The sequence below is a fragment of the Lissotriton helveticus genome, chromosome 4_1 (genome assembly GCF_964261635.1).
Source record: "Lissotriton helveticus chromosome 4_1, aLisHel1.1, whole genome shotgun sequence".
Lineage (NCBI taxonomy): Eukaryota > Metazoa > Chordata > Amphibia > Caudata > Salamandridae > Lissotriton > Lissotriton helveticus.
Window position 1 is genome coordinate 1,249,389,424 of NC_136063.1, and position 18,849 is coordinate 1,249,408,272.

Sequence of the window (18,849 nt, forward strand, 5' to 3'; positions counted from 1 at the left end):
ACGAGGAAAGAAGTAAGTGAGGTGTAGAATAAATATATTATTCTTTTGCCAAGAATCTGTCCAAGATTTCTCTTAGGGTCTAATCAGCTCCGTACCTTAATTTGGAATGAAGAAAGTCAGGCTCAGGACTGGATTTCTCAACCACCCGCAAGGGTAGCTTAGAAACACTGGAGCTGGATTTTTCGGCAGGAGAAAATTCAGTGTCTCTCTCAGTGCGTCTGCTGGAGGGTCGGCTTCCTTCAGCACTTGCAGTAGCAGGATGCGTCGGGCAAGTAGATAGTCGAACTGCTCCAAACCCCCGTTTGTTTGCTAAGGCAAGTGTGGGCATATTTATACCTTGAAGTTGCCGAGTTTGACGTAAAGGTGGACATAATAACGTCATAAAAGAGTCTCAGTTCTTTGAAAACTCTATGAGTTCTTGGACAAGTCAGTTCTCGAGCAAGGGGAAGTCCCTAGCTGCTGGAGCCGAGTTTTCCAAGAAATCGTTGTAGATTTTCGGAACTAGTGGAAGTAGCCCTGCCGTATTTGGGCTGCATGAGCTATGTCTAAATATGGTTATGATTATTATGCCTATATAAGGACATAGTGATTTATACCTATATAAGGGCATGAATCGGGAAAATTACAAAAGGGTCCTAAAATGTTCCACAACACCCTGGCAGACATTGTGCTGAAACATGAGGTGAAACTTGTGTCATATGCCGATGACACTCAGTTGATTGTTACATTGGAGCAAAAGGAGGCAGGAATGGCATCTGATTTCAAGGCCTGTTTGAGTGATCTTGCTAACTGGATGAAGTTCAGCTGCTTGCAACTGAATGCAGGAAAGACGGAGGTAAAGGTAGATCGCAAGCAGCCTTCAATATGGTCACATTTGTGGTGGCCGGAGGAACTGGGGCCTATTACGACTCCCAAATGTAAGGTTAAGAATTTGGGAGTCTTGTTCGACAACACACTATCATACACAGAGCAGATATCAGCTGTGGCCAGAACATGCTTTGGCATTCTTAGAATGTTGCGTACAATCCTGGAATTACTGCCTCTAGACGCCAAAAGGACCATTGTGCAGGCCCTTGTCACATCCCAATTGGATTATTCACATTGTTCACCATAGGAAGTCTCCAGAGGGCCCCACCCTACAGTAGGTGGCAAATGGAGGTGGAGAATTAGTTCAAGGCTGTGGACACAGTGCAGCACACTGAGGAATACAGAGGACTAAAAAGGTCTACTGCAAACTTGATGGTGGCGGTGGTCACTTGTTTCTTGGACTCCGACACCTAAATGGTGAAGGTGCAGACCTGAGTCTACTGTATCCCTTGCAATGAGCATCTTGAAACTGGCGAGCTGAGGGCCACTTTGATGTCAGGCTGAGACATCTCCTGTGGAGCTTTGCCTTGATCCCCCAGTCCCGTGTGGTCTGCGACCTCCTTCCCCTTCCCCCTGTTGCTACTGGGAGCACTTCATCAGTTGTCGATGACTGACACATCAGTTATCACCGGGCAGAATTTCTCTTTTTTGTATACGTTTAGTTGCAGATTTTACACAATTCTTGATAAGATGGGGATTGGTGCAGCACCAAATGCTGTTACCTATTCAATATATGGACACAGATTCATATTGGTAATATGAAACAAACCCTAAGCAATTACGACAAAGATATTTGTCAGTGCTGGTGCACAGCAAAGTTTGATATTGTAAGGACATCAAGTTTCTACACCTTCCTGCTACGTTAATGTGTTTTGGAAATTTATATATGTACTCCTCTACTTATGTCAATCTTTGAAACCAATAAAGAAAGTTAAAAAAAAACATTTACATGTCCTAATTTTAAATACCATTCACCCTGCTTCATGGTCACTAAAGCAAATATATGGGTACGTTATTAATATTCAAAAGCAAGGGTTGGTCCTCTCAAAAGGGGATATTTTGACAGGTTCAATTTGCAATCAGGCTACACATGGTAGGCCTGGAGTCATGTTTAGACTGTCACTGTAGTGGGTGGCACAATGGATGCTGCAATTTACGTGTCACATTTAACTGACAGGCCCTGTGTAAACGTTTGTAACATGTTAGGGATTTATAGGTAAGTTAAAGATGCCAATCAGGTAGTATTCCAATTTCGTCATGTTGAAAGGGGCAAAGTACAGTCAAGGCAAAAATCTGGGTGTACACCATGCAAAAGATGGTTAGTTCCAACAGTTGTATTATTTGTAAAAATATGTAGGATGGACAATATAATTATTGTGTGTTACTTACGTGGGAACTGTTTTTTCATTTTTAAAACTACACTGCACAGGAAGGATAAAAATGTCTTAACTGTTCTCACGTTTTTGTCACAGAAAGTCAAAACCGAAAAAAGGATGTTTTTGACATTTCAGAAAATTGTACTGTAGTACTTGGATACTTTAAGCTAGAGTTGAAAGGTATTAGGATTGCACAAAACCCCTGCTCTCAAAATTTGGAGAATAGACCAAATGGTATGCCCAGAATACATTGAGGTGTGACCAGTTACTTCATAAAGAGTGCATTACAGGGTGGGGATTAAGGCCCCTATGGTGATGTGCTTTGTGTTGGGTTAGTAAATTAGGATGCTATGCAGTGTGGTTGGTTTAGCTTCCTATGACGCAAGGCAATATAGTAGTAATTTGGTGTCTCTAGGGGACAGTGTTTCAGATTGGTATCCACCTAGAAGGCATGTAGGGTCTTGTCTCGTGGCCTCTGTCTATACTCCTGTCCCAAACATGGCTTCCAGCTAGTCTCTGTGTAAAATGGAACAGAAAGCAGAAGATCGGTGACAGGAGGAGAGAGTTATACAAATAAGATCACTACCTGGGAACATGACTGGGAGTGATGCCAGGGCTTGATGGGTTGTCTGGACTTTCCTGGAATAAACAGAATGCTGAAAATGAGAGAAAGAGAAAGAGAGAGAATGTGGATGTAGTGGTTTTATACTAAAGTAGACCGCTCAGAATGCAGAAGACAGTTGACACCTCCCGGGAAACACTGTGGTGCAACCAGTTAGTGCATAAATAATGCAATGCACGGTGGGGTTTCGGGCCCTTAAGGTTTTGTGCACTGTGGTGGATTAGTAAATTAGGTTGCAGTGCAGTGTGGTTGGTTATGCTCCCAATGAAGCAATGCAGTGCGGCAATTTAGTTCTTTTGTGACACAGTGTTGCAGATTGGTATCCAGCTTATTGGGTTAGGAAGAAAGGCTGCATGGTAGGTAAAGGCCATTAAGACGTAGGGTTGTGTGGGTACGGTGTGCTGACATCCCTAGCCTTCAGTGTGAAAGGATGGTAAGCAGATACACCTAGGATTAGGTTTATCAATGTTTGACGCAGCGCAACACAGCTAGACAACTTGCTGCTCTGTGCTGTGTCAAATGGAGAGGGCAGCAACAGGCCTTATTTACGAATATATGGCACGTTCCTCCTTGCACACTGTACTGGCGTACCATGGGCTGCCTTAGGCCAATGCAGGCACCCTTGTGTCGTGGTGCAAGGGTGTCTGCTTTGCAGGCAGGATTGTTTATGTGCCTCCTAAAGGCATTTTCCTTTTTCTAAGTGTGTGCAGAATATTGTGGCTATCGGGAAGGCATACAATTTTGATGTATTCCCAGGTTTACTTGTCTGGGAATGCACCACAATACATGGGTGGATGTGTGGGAACACCCACTCTCCACCCATGTAATGTCTTCCCAGTGAAGAGTTTTACAAGGCAGCTGCTTGCACTGCCTTGCGTTACTCCAGATTTTCCAAGCCACACAGAGCCATGCAAGGTGACCTTGCGTTGCTTGGTAAATGTGAATTAAGAATTGCATTGTCCTTGGTCACCTTGCGTGATGCAAGGGCAACATAATCCTTTGATAAATCTGGCCCCTAGTATGCAGTGTACAGTGCTAGATCAGTGTTGGTATATGATATGCACTGTTTTGAATTAGTGTCAGTAGGATGCACTGCAGTACGGTGCAATAGTAGCTTATTTGAAGAAAGATGAAAAGGCAAAGTTCTTAGGACGTTTAGCAATGTGGAATGTTGGACCTGGCCCTTACTGAAGGGTCAAAACCAAACGTTTTGCCTTTACTATCCACTTTTTTGCTGTATTCATTCTTGTTGGCCTTAGGATTCTGTGCACTTCACCACTGCTAACCAGTTCTAAAGTGCTTGCCATCACTCACTAAACATGGTTACATTGGCTTATATCCAAGTCCACACACACAGGCAGCCAAGCATCAGTCCAGGCACACCACCAGCCAAGATTCAGTCCACACATACTGTCAGCCAAGCGCCATCTATGCACACCACCAGACAAGCTCTAGTCCACACACACCACCAGCCAAGCCCCAGTCCACGCACACCACCACCCAAGCGACAGTCCACTCACATCACCAGCCAAGTGGCATTCCACGCACACTGCTAGCTAAGTGCCATCCACGCACACCGTCAGCCAAGCACGCCTCCACACACACCGCCAGCCAATCGACAGCCTATGCGCACTGCCAGCCAAGCACCAGTACACATAGACCATCAGCCACACTCCACTTCACACACACACACACAGAAACTTTCCCTGGCATCTAGTGGTCTTTCTGGCACCTCGGGGTGCAAAAGGACTGTGCACATTTTTTGGGGGGTGGAGGCATTGCCATGCCCACTCTGGGAAGCACCCACTCCTTGACGTTTCTAAACGAAAAAAAACTTGGTACCTAGAAGCTTTCTTCCCCTTCGGGGGGAGGGGGGCAGATCTGGGGCATTGCCTCAAATGCCCGCCAGGGGTGCAGAAAGACTTCTCTCCCCATTTATTAGGGGTGGGGCAATGGCAGCCCCCACCTCTCTTTTATAAAATAAAAACAATAATTCCCTGGTATCTTTCTGCCCCCCTGGTGGGCAGATCGGGGGGAAGAAAGACTGTGCCCATTCTATTTAGGGGGTGGGATATTGCCATGTCCATTCTGGGCAGGCCCACCCCTACACTTTACAAAAAGAATTATCCCCGGTACCTAGTGAGCTTTCAGTACCCCCCCCCCCCCCGGGGGGCCAGATCGGGGTCAATCGCCTCATCTGCCCCCCAGGGGGTTCAGAAAGACTTTAGTCCCCATTTATTTGGGGTGGGGGCATGGCCAGGCCGATGCCTATGGTGGCCAACCCCACCCCTTTATTTACAAATAAACTACAATTCCCTGGTGTCTAGTGAGCTTGGGTAATTAACCCCATCTGCCACCCAAGGGGGCAGAAAGACTGTGCCATTTGGGGGAGGGGGGGATTTGGGGGCATTTCAGCCCTCACTCCTAGACATTACTAAAAAAAGAAATACCTGGTGCCTAGTGGGCTTTCTGCCTCCTTGGGGGGGAGAAAAATTGATTTGTATTAAAAAAATAGCCGGGGGAACAAAAGCCCATGCTAAAGATGCTCCTCCCCATCCCTGGTGGCTAGTGGGTTGATCTCTGCTTGGGGATTGCCCTCCTGTGGCGATCCCCAAGCAGGGAACATGTGGGCAGAGGTACTTTTGAAAAGGGGAGATTCTCCCTCTTGCAACTGTACCTCTCCCATTAGAATGGGAGCTTGGGGGCTGACATAGCCTGCCGAGCAAAGATGTAGTGAAAATGAAATGAGGTAATTGGCTCATTTCACTTTCACTTTCATTGAAATGGCGTCATTGCGCAATGCCCGCCGATCGTCATTTCAGTGAAAAAACTGAAATGGCCTCCCAGCTCCTGAGCCTGTTTCCGTCCGAGGATATCCCTCGGGTGCCCACACCCAAGGGATTTCCTGCTTGTGTGCAGAGGACGAATCAGAGCTGTCCTATGCACAGACTGCTGTGCATGAGGACAGCTCAGAGCTATCCTACTCATGCAGCGGTTTAAAGCACTCCTTGCTGGATGGCTGACTGAAAAGGCCTGCTTTTATCTTGTGCTGCCCTGCTGTCTGCTGCTCTCTGACTTTGCTGGAGGACAACTGAACTCTCCCTTCCCATCTGAGTGTGCCCCAAGAACTTGCTGACTTGCCTCCTGTTGCTTGAGAATCAGGGATATCAAAGTCTCTAACCCTGGTCCTGTGCCGTGCTCACTTGAAGTGGACCTTTATAGTTGCTTCACGAAAATCGACGTATCTCAATACCTTGAGAACCCGACACATCGGAACATCGCATTACGGCTAGTGCAGTTCAGAGAGATCGATGCATCCCTCGACTGTGTGGAAAAACCCTGTTCATTACACTTCGGAACCAATGCATCTCAGCCCAGCGCCTCTTCTGCGGAAACGACACATCGCCAGCCCAGCGGGATTGACATTGATGCATCACTCAATGCATCGCTCAACTGTACCCTGCATCTCACTGTTGTAACCAGGATCTGCATGGATTGTGTAGCCAGCTTGCGCTACTTTGTGATCAGATTGAACTTTGATTTTGCCCCGGTCCAGCTCGACCAAATAACCCTTTGCAGCGCTTATTGCATCTGTGCGCTAGAACTCTTTTTAATCTTTTAAAAATAATATCTTGATTTTTATACATTAGATTTTTGTCGTTTTGGTCTTCATTTATTTATAAAAGTATTGTCTATTTACTAAACCTGTGTGGAGTCTTTTTTGTGGTGTTTTCATTGTGTTACTGTGTGTGTTTGTGTGTATGTGTGTGTGTTGCACAAATACTTTACACATTGCTTCTTTAGATAAGCCTGATTGCTCTGTGCCAAGCTACCAGAGGGTGACCACAGGTTATATTTTAGTGTGTATTTAGCTTTCCCTGACTAGGATTGTTGTTCCTGCTTGGCAGGGTGTATGACTCTGACAACCAGGAATCCCATTTCTAACAGCAACTGTGTAATATGTTCCCACTCCTTTATCGCCATCAAGGAGTTCTAATAACATTCTAAACAATGAGTCGAAAAGATTTAAGTGACATTATATATCATAAAAGAGCTACCCAAACAAAAAAGACTCATCACAGGTAATGTATTGATACATTACAACACACCTTGCGAACACATGTTTTAGGCTATCTGCAATGATACAATAAAAAGTAATAATCCTAAGAAAATTTAGAGACAGCAGCAGAATGAATGTTGCTGAGTGGTATGGAAAGTATCCGCAACCTAAAGCAGAATTCATGGACTGTCTGGCAGTACTGTGGTGTTAGTTAAGGGTAAGTTCATTTTACCCAAAGAAACAATACACTCATTAGATTCTAGATCTACCTTATTTGTGCATTGGAATGTGTTATGTTAAGGGGATTCGATCACCTAGGACACAGATGGCACGAATGTTGCAGCTCATTAACCTCAAAATTCAAAACCTATAACTGGCTATCACCTTATCCTCAGTTAATGAGGAAGTTAGGTGAGCAATCTCCTCCATTCATTTTTGTATAAAATAATTAAGTAGCGGCCCCAAAAGGTGATATCCTCCAGTACAGCGAATGATTCTTAATCCCTGAAGAAGCATAGTTCCAAAACATCTACACTAAATTACACAGTGGTCCTCAAACTATGATGTCCATATACTGTCATGTTCTCCCTTTAAAGAAAAGGTGACCCACTTTATGTACATGCAGTATTTTCTTATTCCTTATCCCAACACTGGATTCAATCCTAAAAGACATACAAGGGTATTTTCTCATGACCTCTGCCTGTTCACCCATTACCCAACACAACTCTTAATTAGTCTCTGTGTAAAATGGAACAGAAAGCAGAAGACTGGTGACAGGAGGAGAGAGTTATATGAATGGGATCACTACCTGGGAACATGACTGGGTGGGATGCCAGGGCTGGATGAGTTCTCTGGACTGTCCTGGAATAAACAGAATGGAGAAAATAAGAAAAAGAAGGTGAATGTGGATGAAGTGACTTTTAACAAAGCAGACAGATCAGAATGCAGAAAACAGTTTAACAGACACTGTCAAAATACTGGCAAGTGGGGGTCTAACATTTCACAAGAATCCCCAGATCCCCGGCATACATGCTCATGAAATTAGTAGTGCCAACAAATAATGATGTACTGATGGAAGAGTAGCAGAGAGAGGAAGTAAATGGGTTTTTCCGTGCAATTTGTATTTGTTAGAGTGACTGTCACTCTATACATAAAATGGTGATAAAGACAAGGAGACAATGCTATTGCTAGATGATTTGTATCTGCATCATCCAATTGAAGAATAAGGATTTCTATGTATAATGAATCAATCTCTCAACAAAGGGGCCAACAATATCCATCCAGCCTTGGAACTACTGGGAATGGTATTGTGCATTTTTTATCTATAGACAACTCCGTGATATGAACTTCTGTGTTCTTAGTGCTGTTGAGTCATAAAAAAAAGTAGTGTGGAAAGTTCCACATTACTGGCGACATTGAGAATCCTTCAATGTCATTATAGTACCACACACCATAGTTACCCATTATGTGTTTATATATATATATATATATATATATATATATATATATATATATATATATATATTATCACCGCTGGTAGGTATTTGTAGTGTAGTTTCCATAGGAAAAGGCATTTTTTGACTTGCCTATATCTTTGGCATTGTCTAACATATCTTCGCAAAACATCCTAAAAAAAGTTCCCCCGGCAATTCTTGTTGCACATGTTTTGGGGTGATCCGTCAAGAGAGGGCCGAGAAAAAGGAGTGATAAAAAATTTGCGTTTTCCATATTCATTCCCATAGGACCTTCAGATGTGGCTAGCTAAACTGAATTACACCAAACTTGGCAGAAAGGTAGATGTTGGTTCAGGGAAGAGACTTTTTATGATTTGATGTAAATTCGTTCAGTAGTTATGAACTTATTTAAAGAAATTTCCAATTGTAATTATAAAGGTACGCAGAGGATCCGCTACCCTCCTGATCTTGAGCTGAGATCTGATTGGCTGCCAACACTTCAAACCAGTCAAGCCGAGTCCCAGTAAAAAGGTAAAAAAAAAAGGGGCGAGGGTAGAAATACCCCGGCTCCCTAGGCGTCTGGGGGGGTCCCACAGGCCAAAAAAAGCATATATTCAAAAGCACTGTTGACAGGCTCCACGGAACATGTGAAAAAAAAAAGGAAGGGCAGTCTCTGTTGGGTATCCGTCTCCGGGTGGGCCAGGTTCCGAGGGCATTTTGCTGATAGGCGACAGGTGCCACGCTCATGGGGCTTAATGTTGCCCCAGGTCCCACCACCTCCCTAAGACTTATAGATTTTTGTACGGGATCCTCCCAGACCCCAAGGCCCCAGGGACCACTACCTTCCTGGGGCCACATGCCACAAAGTAATGGGGGGCCCCTTGGACCCAAACATGCCCTGAGCACTATCACCTCCCTGGGGCCAAACCAAATTTGTATTGGGAGCCTCTGGGCCCCCCGAATCCCGAGTACCACCACCTCCCCAGAGCCATCTTATTTTAAAATAATTGAAAGGACTGCCAGGGACCACCACCTCCCAGGGGCAGGCCCTACAACTTAGAAAGGAGGGAGGTGTGGCCCCGTCCTGGAGCAATAGATGACCTTCAGGACCACTACCCCCCAGGGTGCCCCCACCGAGGCATAGCTGTTTGCAATGGCTTGGCAGGAGCTTTAATGCTCCCGCCAAGCCATAGCAAATGCTCCACTTCCAGCAAGCAAGAGCGTTAAATATACTCTTGGTTACAGGGCGAGGAGAAAAATTGCTTTCACAGAGAAGAAGCTACATGTTTAGCAGCTCCCTCTCTGTGAAATCAATGCAGGCTCCTGCAAGAGGCAGGGAGCTGACAGGGACCGCGGATGCCTCAAGGCTCCCCCAAGGTCCCCAAGACTTGGGTGTGAGGGCTCTGGGTGACACCCAGAATACAGGTTGGGCCCCGGGGGATGAGTTCCTAGGGGCCAAAATCAGCCTGGGAGGGGGGCCGCACTGCCTCTCTCCCCTTATTTGTTTTTAAAAAAAAGGCTTGGCCCCGCGGTCCGGGGCCACTCAGCCCCGTTCCCTTTAATTTAAAAAAAATCAACAAAAAAACAAACGGTCACACCCTAGGGGATGGAGTTCCCAGGGATGAAAATGGCACAGGGAAGGGGAGCCACACAGCCCCACCTTCCTTAATACATGAAAGTAAAGCCAGACCGGCAAGTTGCCAGAGGCCCGCCCCCTTTAAAACCACTATGCAAATGTGCTTCCTGGCACACAACTGATTGGGGGAAGAAGTCCTCTTGGCTTCAGAATGTACTTGGGAGCCAATAACCCTTTCTGTTACCTCCAGTAAGTCCCAAAGAGGGAGAATACTGAGAAGTGATTGGAGGCCTGCTTCCTTTCTCCACCACTCTGCAAATGCACCTCCTGGCGCTCTACTAGTTGTGGGATGAAGTATCCTTTAATGCTGAGGGTCCTTGGGAACCAGGAACCCCTTCCTTTTACCTCCAGTAAGTCCCATACAGAGGGATTGCTGAGGGGTTTTAGGAGGCCATGCCACCTTTCTCCACTACTCTGTAAACTTGCCTCCTGGTGCACTTCTAGTTAGGGAATGAAGTCCCCTTGGGTCTTGAGGTTCCTTGGGGGCCAACTGCCCCTCCTGGTACCTCCAAAAAGTCCCACATAGCTGGATTGGTGAGAGGTTGTGAGAGGCCATGCCCCCTTTCTCCACCACTCTGCAAACATGCCTCCTGATACAAAACTGGTTGGGGGACGAACACCCCTTGGCTGCTCATGGTCCTTGGGGGCCAACTACCTCTCCTGTTACCTCCAGTAAATTCCATACAGCAGGATTCCTTAGACCTGGTCGGAGGACTTGCCCCCTTTCTCCACCACTCAGCAAACACGACTACTAGTTAAAAAAACATAGAAATTCACTTAAAAATAAAGGTTAAAGGGATGCTATAGTTAAGAAATAGAATTTGAAAAACCATAGAAATGTACTTAAAAACAAAGTTTACAGGAACATTATAGTTAGGAAATAGAATTAAGAAAACTTAGAAATTCACTGAAAAAACACCAAAGGATACAGGGACGTTATAGTTAGGCTAAGATTTTACTCGTACAAAACTGTAGTATTCTCTTTATATCCATTGTATGTCTGTACCTTGGAACCTAGAATGTTAAGATGATGAATATTCCTGTAGTGATCAGTTGCTGCCTGATAGCTGTTGGTTAGGGTGTTCAAGAATAAACCTTACTTGAACCTTCATCATTCTTTTACATTTATTTACATCTTTTCATTGGCGACGAGAACGGGATTGAATGAAAGAAAAGAAGAAGACCACCTTAACATCAAGCTAAGTGGTTTGACATGTTTGTTAAGCTATTTTAAGACTTTGTGAGAAATCGGAATGAAGATTAACAATTATTAAATTTACATGAGGAGTTGGAGAATTACAATTATTATTATCGTTATCTATATTGACTTTGAGCTTCCCCAGCGGCTGAAATTTTGAATGGCAGGTTAAAGATCTTCCCCAGCGGCAGTTGGTTGAATCAGAGGAAGCATTCTGAAGGTCAAAAGAGAGATTGCGATAAATTTGTTGTGGCTAACTCAATATTATTCCTTCTCCAGCAGCAGTAAGGTGCAAATGAGAAGTTTTTTTTAAATTTCTTTTTTAAATATCGTAATGGTGACTTCTCCCGCGGCAGTTTAAAAGTTCGTGTTGAGAAGGAATGGAAACGAAGGTGTAACATTGCTGCATTAACGCGAGGAAGAAAATGGTGTAGTGTTAAAGTAGAAGAAACATTGGTTTCTATTACCGTTTACTTCTTGTTTTGATCTGTAAATCTGCGAGACGAGCTCTTCCTTGGTCGGCGTTTCTTAAGGAATGATGACGTGGTGGAATGTGAAACGGGAGTTGGCGAAGGGCATGCACGAGACATCGTGAGATCTGGAGCGGCTGTTTCTCTTCGCGCATTCAAGGAAACGTCACCTTTGAACTGCCTGAACTTCTCGTGTCATTTTTGTGTGTGGATTATCATTTGCGTGGCAGCCTTTGTTTTAAATGTGACGGAAGTGAGCAAACCTGGAAGGAAAATTGTTGTGGTAACTCGAGAATAGGATAATTACTTTATTTTATTTTCTATTTCTTCTCAATGTATGATTGCTTGCTCTCTTTTCATTCAAAGGAGAGATATATACATTTATGTAATGCAAATTAGTGTGTAAAATCTTATTTATAGCAAAGAAAGATGTCTATTTAATTTACTATATAGGCATTTTGAGACAAGAAGTTATTAGATATTTAGTGTTGCACATTTAATTGTTGTACAATTTAAATTTAAAGATGCAGAATGTAACAACTCCACCGTTTTTTTTGAGTGATCCGGGAGAACCAAAGGTAAAATGGAGTAAATGGAAAAAAGATTTTTGCACACTATGATAGAGTTTGTGGCGCAAATGTAAGCGCAGAAAGAAAATATTCTTTGTTAATGCATTGTCTTGGTGGGGAAGGGCAAGAAGTTCTTGAAAATTTGCCTGCTTTGTCTCATCAGGAACAGAGAGGTTTGGATGAATATGAGGTATGGTTGCTACAACTTGACAAACATTATTTACCTCGTGTAAGTACTAAAATGGAAAGATATCATCTTGGTAGAAGGGAACAAGGTAAAGATGAGTCAGTTGAGGAATATTTAACTGCGTTGAGAAAATTATCTTCTACTTGCAAGTTTAGTCCTGCAAATGAGGAACGTTTAAGGGATCAGCTGGTGTTGAAATGTAGAGAGGATAAAATTAGAGAAGCATTGTGGCTCAAGGATGAGCCACCTCTTGAGGAGGTTGTAAGTATAGCCAAGAGAGTTGAACACATGATCAAATGTGTTGATAAATTAAAACATGACAAAGGGAGGTCAGAGGAAAAGGTAGAAAAGTTAGAAGTGAGGGAAGATGTTTCACAGATAAAGGAGGTGAAAGAAAGTAAGGCCTCGGTAAATGATAAAAGTAAAGAGGAGGTTTCCTTTTCATCTGTAACATGTTTTAGATGTGGAAAATCTGGTCATAAGGCTAATTCAAAGTTCTGTCCGGCAATGAGTTTTCTTTGTCATGGGTGTGGGAAAAAAGGTCATTTTGTTAAATTTTGCCAATTTAAGGAGAAAAAATAATTAATAAAGAAATAAAAGAGATTATATGTCAAGTGAAGGATAAAGATGAAAAGTATTATCCAACTGGAATAGTTAAGATTGAAGGTATTGAACTTGAAATGATATTTGACTCTTGTGCATGTATAACAATTGTATCAAAAGAGTTTCATGAAAAATGTTTAAAGATGAAAAATAAACTAATAAAAATGAATGTAAGTGCAGGAGGCTACGGTGGTGCCCCTATAAGCATGATGGGTTATTTCAATGCAAGCAGTGAATTTAAGGAAAGAATTATTGTTGGAAAAGTCTATGTTTCCAAAGTTGGTGATTGTTTAATTGGGTGGCCGCATCAACGTTTGCTGGGGGTTATACTGAATCCAAATTCAAATCCACAGATTCAAATTCAGGAGATTGTATCGGAAAATAACTCTTTTATGGAAGAGTTTCCCAAACTTTTTCAATCAGAATTGGGTTGTCTTAAAGGCTATAAACATTGTATAAAGTTAAGAAAGGATGCTGTACCTGTGGTTGCTAAGGTTAGGAGGATTCCAATTGCTATACAGGAAAAAGTTGAACAGGAATTGAGGAAATTACAAGAACAAGATATAATTACTTCTGTTGAGGCAACTGAATGGTTGGCTCCAATTGTTGTCGCCAACAAACCTAATGGTGATATAAGATTATGTTGTGATCTAAGGTCACTTAATAAGGAAGTTGTAGTAGACAAATTCCCTTTGCCTAATATAGATGAATTATTATCATCTTTAGGGGATGCTAGAATTTTTACAACACTCGATCTTACTCAGGCATATCATCAAATTGAGTTGACGCAGGATTCACAAGATCTTACGGCGTTTATCACTCCGATGGGTGCATTCAAGTATAAGAGAATGCCGTTTGGTCTTGTGTCTGCTGCGTCGGTTTTTCAACGTGTTATGGCATCCATTTTGAAAGGTATAAAATCAGTAAAATGCTATCAAGATGATTTGTTGATCTATGGTGTGAATCAAGAAGAGCATGATAGAATTTTGAGGACAGTTCTTAAAAGATTAGAAAATGCTGGTTTGACTTTAAAATATGAGAAATGTAAATTTTCTGTCACTGAGGTGAATTATTTAGGTCATTGTATATCAGCGGTTGGTATTTCACCTAAGAAAGAATTGGTTGATACTATTAAAAATCTGGTATCACCAAAGAACAAGGAGGAGGTTGTTTCTTTTCTTGGTATGGTGGAATATTATGGAAAGTTCATCAAAAATTTAGCAAGTCAATCTTGTGGATTAAGAGATCTTTTAGGAAAGAACAAGGAATTTAAGTGGTCGGATGAATGTCAAAAAGAGTTTGAGGACATCAAGAAAGATTTAGTTGCTGCTCCAGATTTGCAAGCATTTGTTCCTTTTGAGGAGACATATGTAATTACGGATGCAAGTTCAAAGGGTTTGGGAGCAATTTTGAAACAAAGAAGGAATGGTCTAGAGAAGCTTATTGCCTGTGCTTCAAGGAGTTTGAGAGGTGCAGAACTGAACTATTCGGTCATTGAGAAAGAAGCTTTGGCTATATTTTGGGCTTTAAGGAAGTTCAGGAATTTTCTGTGGGGTCTCAAATTTAAAGTTTGTACCGATCATAAACCTCTAAGAGAGATTTTCATGGTGAAAGGTTTGGATAATGTTTCTTCAAGAATCAGAAAATGGGTTATTAGTCTTCAGGAATTCTGTTTTGACATTGACTATATACCAGGTGTGGAGAATGTATCTGCGGATTGTCTTTCACGTCTTGTTGATGACTCTCCAGGAGTTGTTTATGAGGAAGTTGACTGTGAAAGGGAGGTAAATGTTTGTGAAATTACCTCAGGTGTCATACTTGAGGAGGAATGGTTGGAGGAGTGTAGTAAAGATTGTGAGATTAAAAGTGTAATTTCTTCGGTTACAAACAATTCTGTTTTTGACAAAGTTTTATCTAAAGTATGGCATTTGATTAAAAATGAGTTGTCAGTGGAGAATGGTATCCTTTTAAGGGGTTCTAAGTTGATTCCACCTGGCTCTTTGAGAAAAAGGTTGATTAAAGAGGCACATCAAGGTCATATGGGAATTGTAAAAACTAAGGAAAGGATTCGTTGTTCTTTTTGGTGGCCAGGAATGGATTTGGAAATTGAAAGGGAGGTGAAGGAATGTTTACAATGTAAAGTACGTGACAAAATCTTAGTTTCTCGTACTGCTCCCATGATTTGGCTATGGATATTGTGGGTCCGCTTTCAGGTGAACATCGAACTCCTTATTTGATAGTTGTGATTGATCTTTATTCAAGGTGGGTTGAGATATCTTCTGTTTCAGAGGTAACATCTTCATGAGTCATAGATTTTTTAAAGGAAATTTTTAAAAGAGAAGGTTTTCCGAAAACTCTGTTGTCAGATAATGGTCCTCAGTTTTGCTCAGGTATGATGTCAGATTTTTGTTAACGTGTGGCATTAAACATAAAAGATCATCAGTTTATCACCCAGAGACTAATGGAACCGTGGAAAGGTTTAATAGGGTGATAAAGGAAAATATTCAACTTTCTAGGGTTAATGTTGGGATTGGAAGGAAGAATTACAAAAGTGTATTCTGGCGCATAGGTTTTCTCCTCAGATGTCTACCATGAAAACTCCATTTGAATTATTTAAAGGTAGAACTCCTAATACTAGTTTGAGTCCAGCATGGATGTTCTGGGGCAAAGGGGTAAAGGATAATGGTATTGGTGATTGGAGACTAAGAGAGATAAAACTGCGTTTAAAAAATAAATTGTGTTTTGATGAAAGGAAAAGGGTAAAAGAAGGGAAAGTTGCAGTTGGGGATGAAGTAAAGGTCAGAGCACCAGTAGGTTCATTGTCCTGGTCTAAATACTCTTCTCCCATGAAGGTTATCAAATGTTTTAGTAATTCTGTGAAATTGGAAAATGGAAAGATATGGAATTTAAATCGTGTTGCAATTGTTAAAAAATGCAATCCTGATATGGATTCTAGTGTACATCATTCTGTCTCTTCTAACAGCACTGTTGAATCTTCAAATAGATTTAGCACTCGTGTTAAGAAAATTCCAACTTATCTCAAGGATTACACTACTTGAAAGTTCCTTTATAGGATCTTATGCTATGTTCTTTGCACTGCATTCTGATTTATTCTGTTATACTGATGCTTTCTTTGTGAAGCTGTTTTATTTGTATTTCATTTGCAATTTCTATCTTGTTATAAGAAAGAAGATGTGTAGTATTCTCTTTATATCCATTGTATGTCTGTACCTTGGAACCTAGAATGTTAAGATGATGAATATTCCTGTAGTGATCAGTTGCTGCCTGGTAGCTGTTGGTTAGGGTGTTCAAGAATAAACCTTACTTGAACCTTCATCATTCTTTTACATGTATTTACATCTTTTCAAAAACCAGTGAAATTCAGCAGTTATAGTTAACTATGGCTTGCACCTCCATAATGCACTTCTTATGACCTCACATAATACATCACTCATGACATGGTCAGTGACATCACTGGTGACATCTCAAATGACATCACTGATGACTTCATCCACAGAACCACTCACACACCCACTCAAACCCCCAGACAACCTTGTGTACACCCACTCACACCCAAATAACCACTCACATACTCATTCACAGACCCATACCAGTACTCACATACCTACTCACTCCTCCATAGAGACACTCACACACCCACTCACTCACTTGTCATGCCACTCACACTACCATTCCCTCATCCATACAGCCACTCATACAACCAGTCACTTACCCGTACAACCACTCACATAGCCACCCACCCACACAGCTACTACCACCCCACTTATTTACCTGCACAGTCACTCACACACTCACTCACTCACCCATTCAGCCTCTCAAAACAGCCACTCACTCACCCATACAAGCACTCACTCACTCACACACGCATTTACATAGCCATTCACACATCCATACAAGCACTCACACATCTGCTAACTCACCCATACAGCAATTCAGACACTTCGTCTCCAATACAGCCACTCACACACCAACTTACTTAACCAAACACCCACTCAAACAGCCACTCACTCACCCATACATCCACTTGCCCACTGAGTCAAGCCACTCATACAGCCCTCCAGACATCCACTCACTCACTCATACAGTCACTACGTACTCACTGCCCCCAAAATGCCACTCACACTGCCACTGACAAACAGCCATACAGCCACTGACAAACCCACTCACTCACCAATACAGCCACTCACACAGCATCTCACTCACCATACAGCTACTCACTTACCCACTTATACACCCGTACAGTCACTTACACACACATCCACACAAGGTTACAGTAACACAGCCACTCGCATAATATATGTTAGAAGTAATATCACTCAGTACTAGTGCATCTAGTATACTAATTTAACTTTTGTAGTAGGTTAGTTTATATGTTTAGCACCCATAAACTCTTAAAAACACCCACACTCACTTGATGATGACATCAATTATGCAATTTGAGATGTCATCAGTGAATCATCAGTGATGTCACTGACCATGCCATGATGATGTTATGTGAGGCCATTAGCAGTGCCCAGTGGGGGTGTAAGTTCTAGTTAGCTCAGGTAACCATAACTGCTGAATTTCAATGGTTTTGTATGAGTGAAATCTTAGAGTAACTATAATGTCCCTGTAACTATTGCTGTTTTTAGTGAATTTCTAAGTTTTTTAAATTCTATTTCCTAGGTATATCGTCCCTGTATCCTTTGTTTTTTTAAATAAATATATATATATATATATATATATATATATATATATATATATATATATATATATATATATATATATATATATATATATATATATATATATATATATATATATATATATATATTTAACCTCCTGGCAGTCGCCAGTAGTTAGTTATAGTTAGTATCGCTTTCCCATATGAATGGCATTTTTTGTTTTGCCAATAACTTTGACACAGTTTGACGATTCTTCATGAAATTTTCAAAACTTGTACACTAATTTGTTCACCTGGTGTTTTGAAAGTTCAGAGGTGATTCATAAAGTGGGAGCTTAGAATAAGCGGGGTTCCAAAACACATTCTCCCAATGTTTTAATTTCAAAAGGAATTTTGAACACAACTACAGCCCAAACCGCTGGATGGAATGACACCAAATTTGGCAGTAAGCTAGCTCTTGGTATAGAAAGCATGTTTATGTGATCTGGATTACATTCATTCTGTTGTTTTTGAGTTATTAACTGAAATAAACAAAAATTATGTAGGGACAAGGACCATCCGCAAATCTGCTTGTGGGGAATCCGCAGCTCCACTAGCTACAGCAAGGTCCTGATTGTCAGGCCACAACTTGAAAGAAAAGTTGCTGCCGCCATTTTCTGTATTGGGAAACAGTCCTCGGGCATGAAAAGCAGCATGTAAAGTAGACAAAGGGAGTCAAGTTATAGCTTTCCAGACCTCATGTGTTTGTTGTAGATGTGGGGAAAGCATGTATAACGGACAAGAAAATGCCTGAATTCCGTTTTTCCGCCTTTTGGGAGATCGGTGGAGCCGTTGCGGAGCTCAGCCTGCACCCCGTGTAAATCCACAATGAATCCGCTGACCTCACTGTGAATTAAAAAAAGATTATATACTCAGACACCCACTCTGACACCCATTCAGACACTCACACCCACTGTGATACCCAAACAGACACTGCAACACCCAGTCAGACACCCAGACAGTCACCCTCACACCCACTCTGACACCCATACAGACACTATTATACCCACTCACACATCCAAACAGACACTCTGACAACCAGTCAGACACCCAGATAGACACTCTGGCACCCATTCTCATGCCT

At 42.1% G+C, this 18,849-nt stretch overlaps 1 protein-coding gene across 3 annotated transcripts in view; it reads right to left on the minus strand.

The window, feature by feature from the left end:
* LOC144827483 (acid-sensing ion channel 1C-like) overlaps positions 1 to 18,849 on the minus strand; it is a 574,677-nt gene that overhangs the window by 20,934 nt on the left and 534,894 nt on the right. The window contains exons 10-11 of one of the 3 annotated variants that reach the window (XM_078685777.1): positions 7,734 to 7,786; positions 2,830 to 2,899 (exon numbers count right to left, since the gene is read on the minus strand). The exons of 1 other annotated variant lie outside the window; for it this stretch is intronic. In XM_078685777.1, the coding sequence (XP_078541903.1) occupies positions 2,830 to 2,899; positions 7,734 to 7,786 (123 nt within the window). The remainder of the gene's footprint in view (positions 1 to 2,829; positions 2,900 to 7,733; positions 7,787 to 18,849) is intronic. One more of the 3 variants, XM_078685778.1, reaches the window with a different exon arrangement.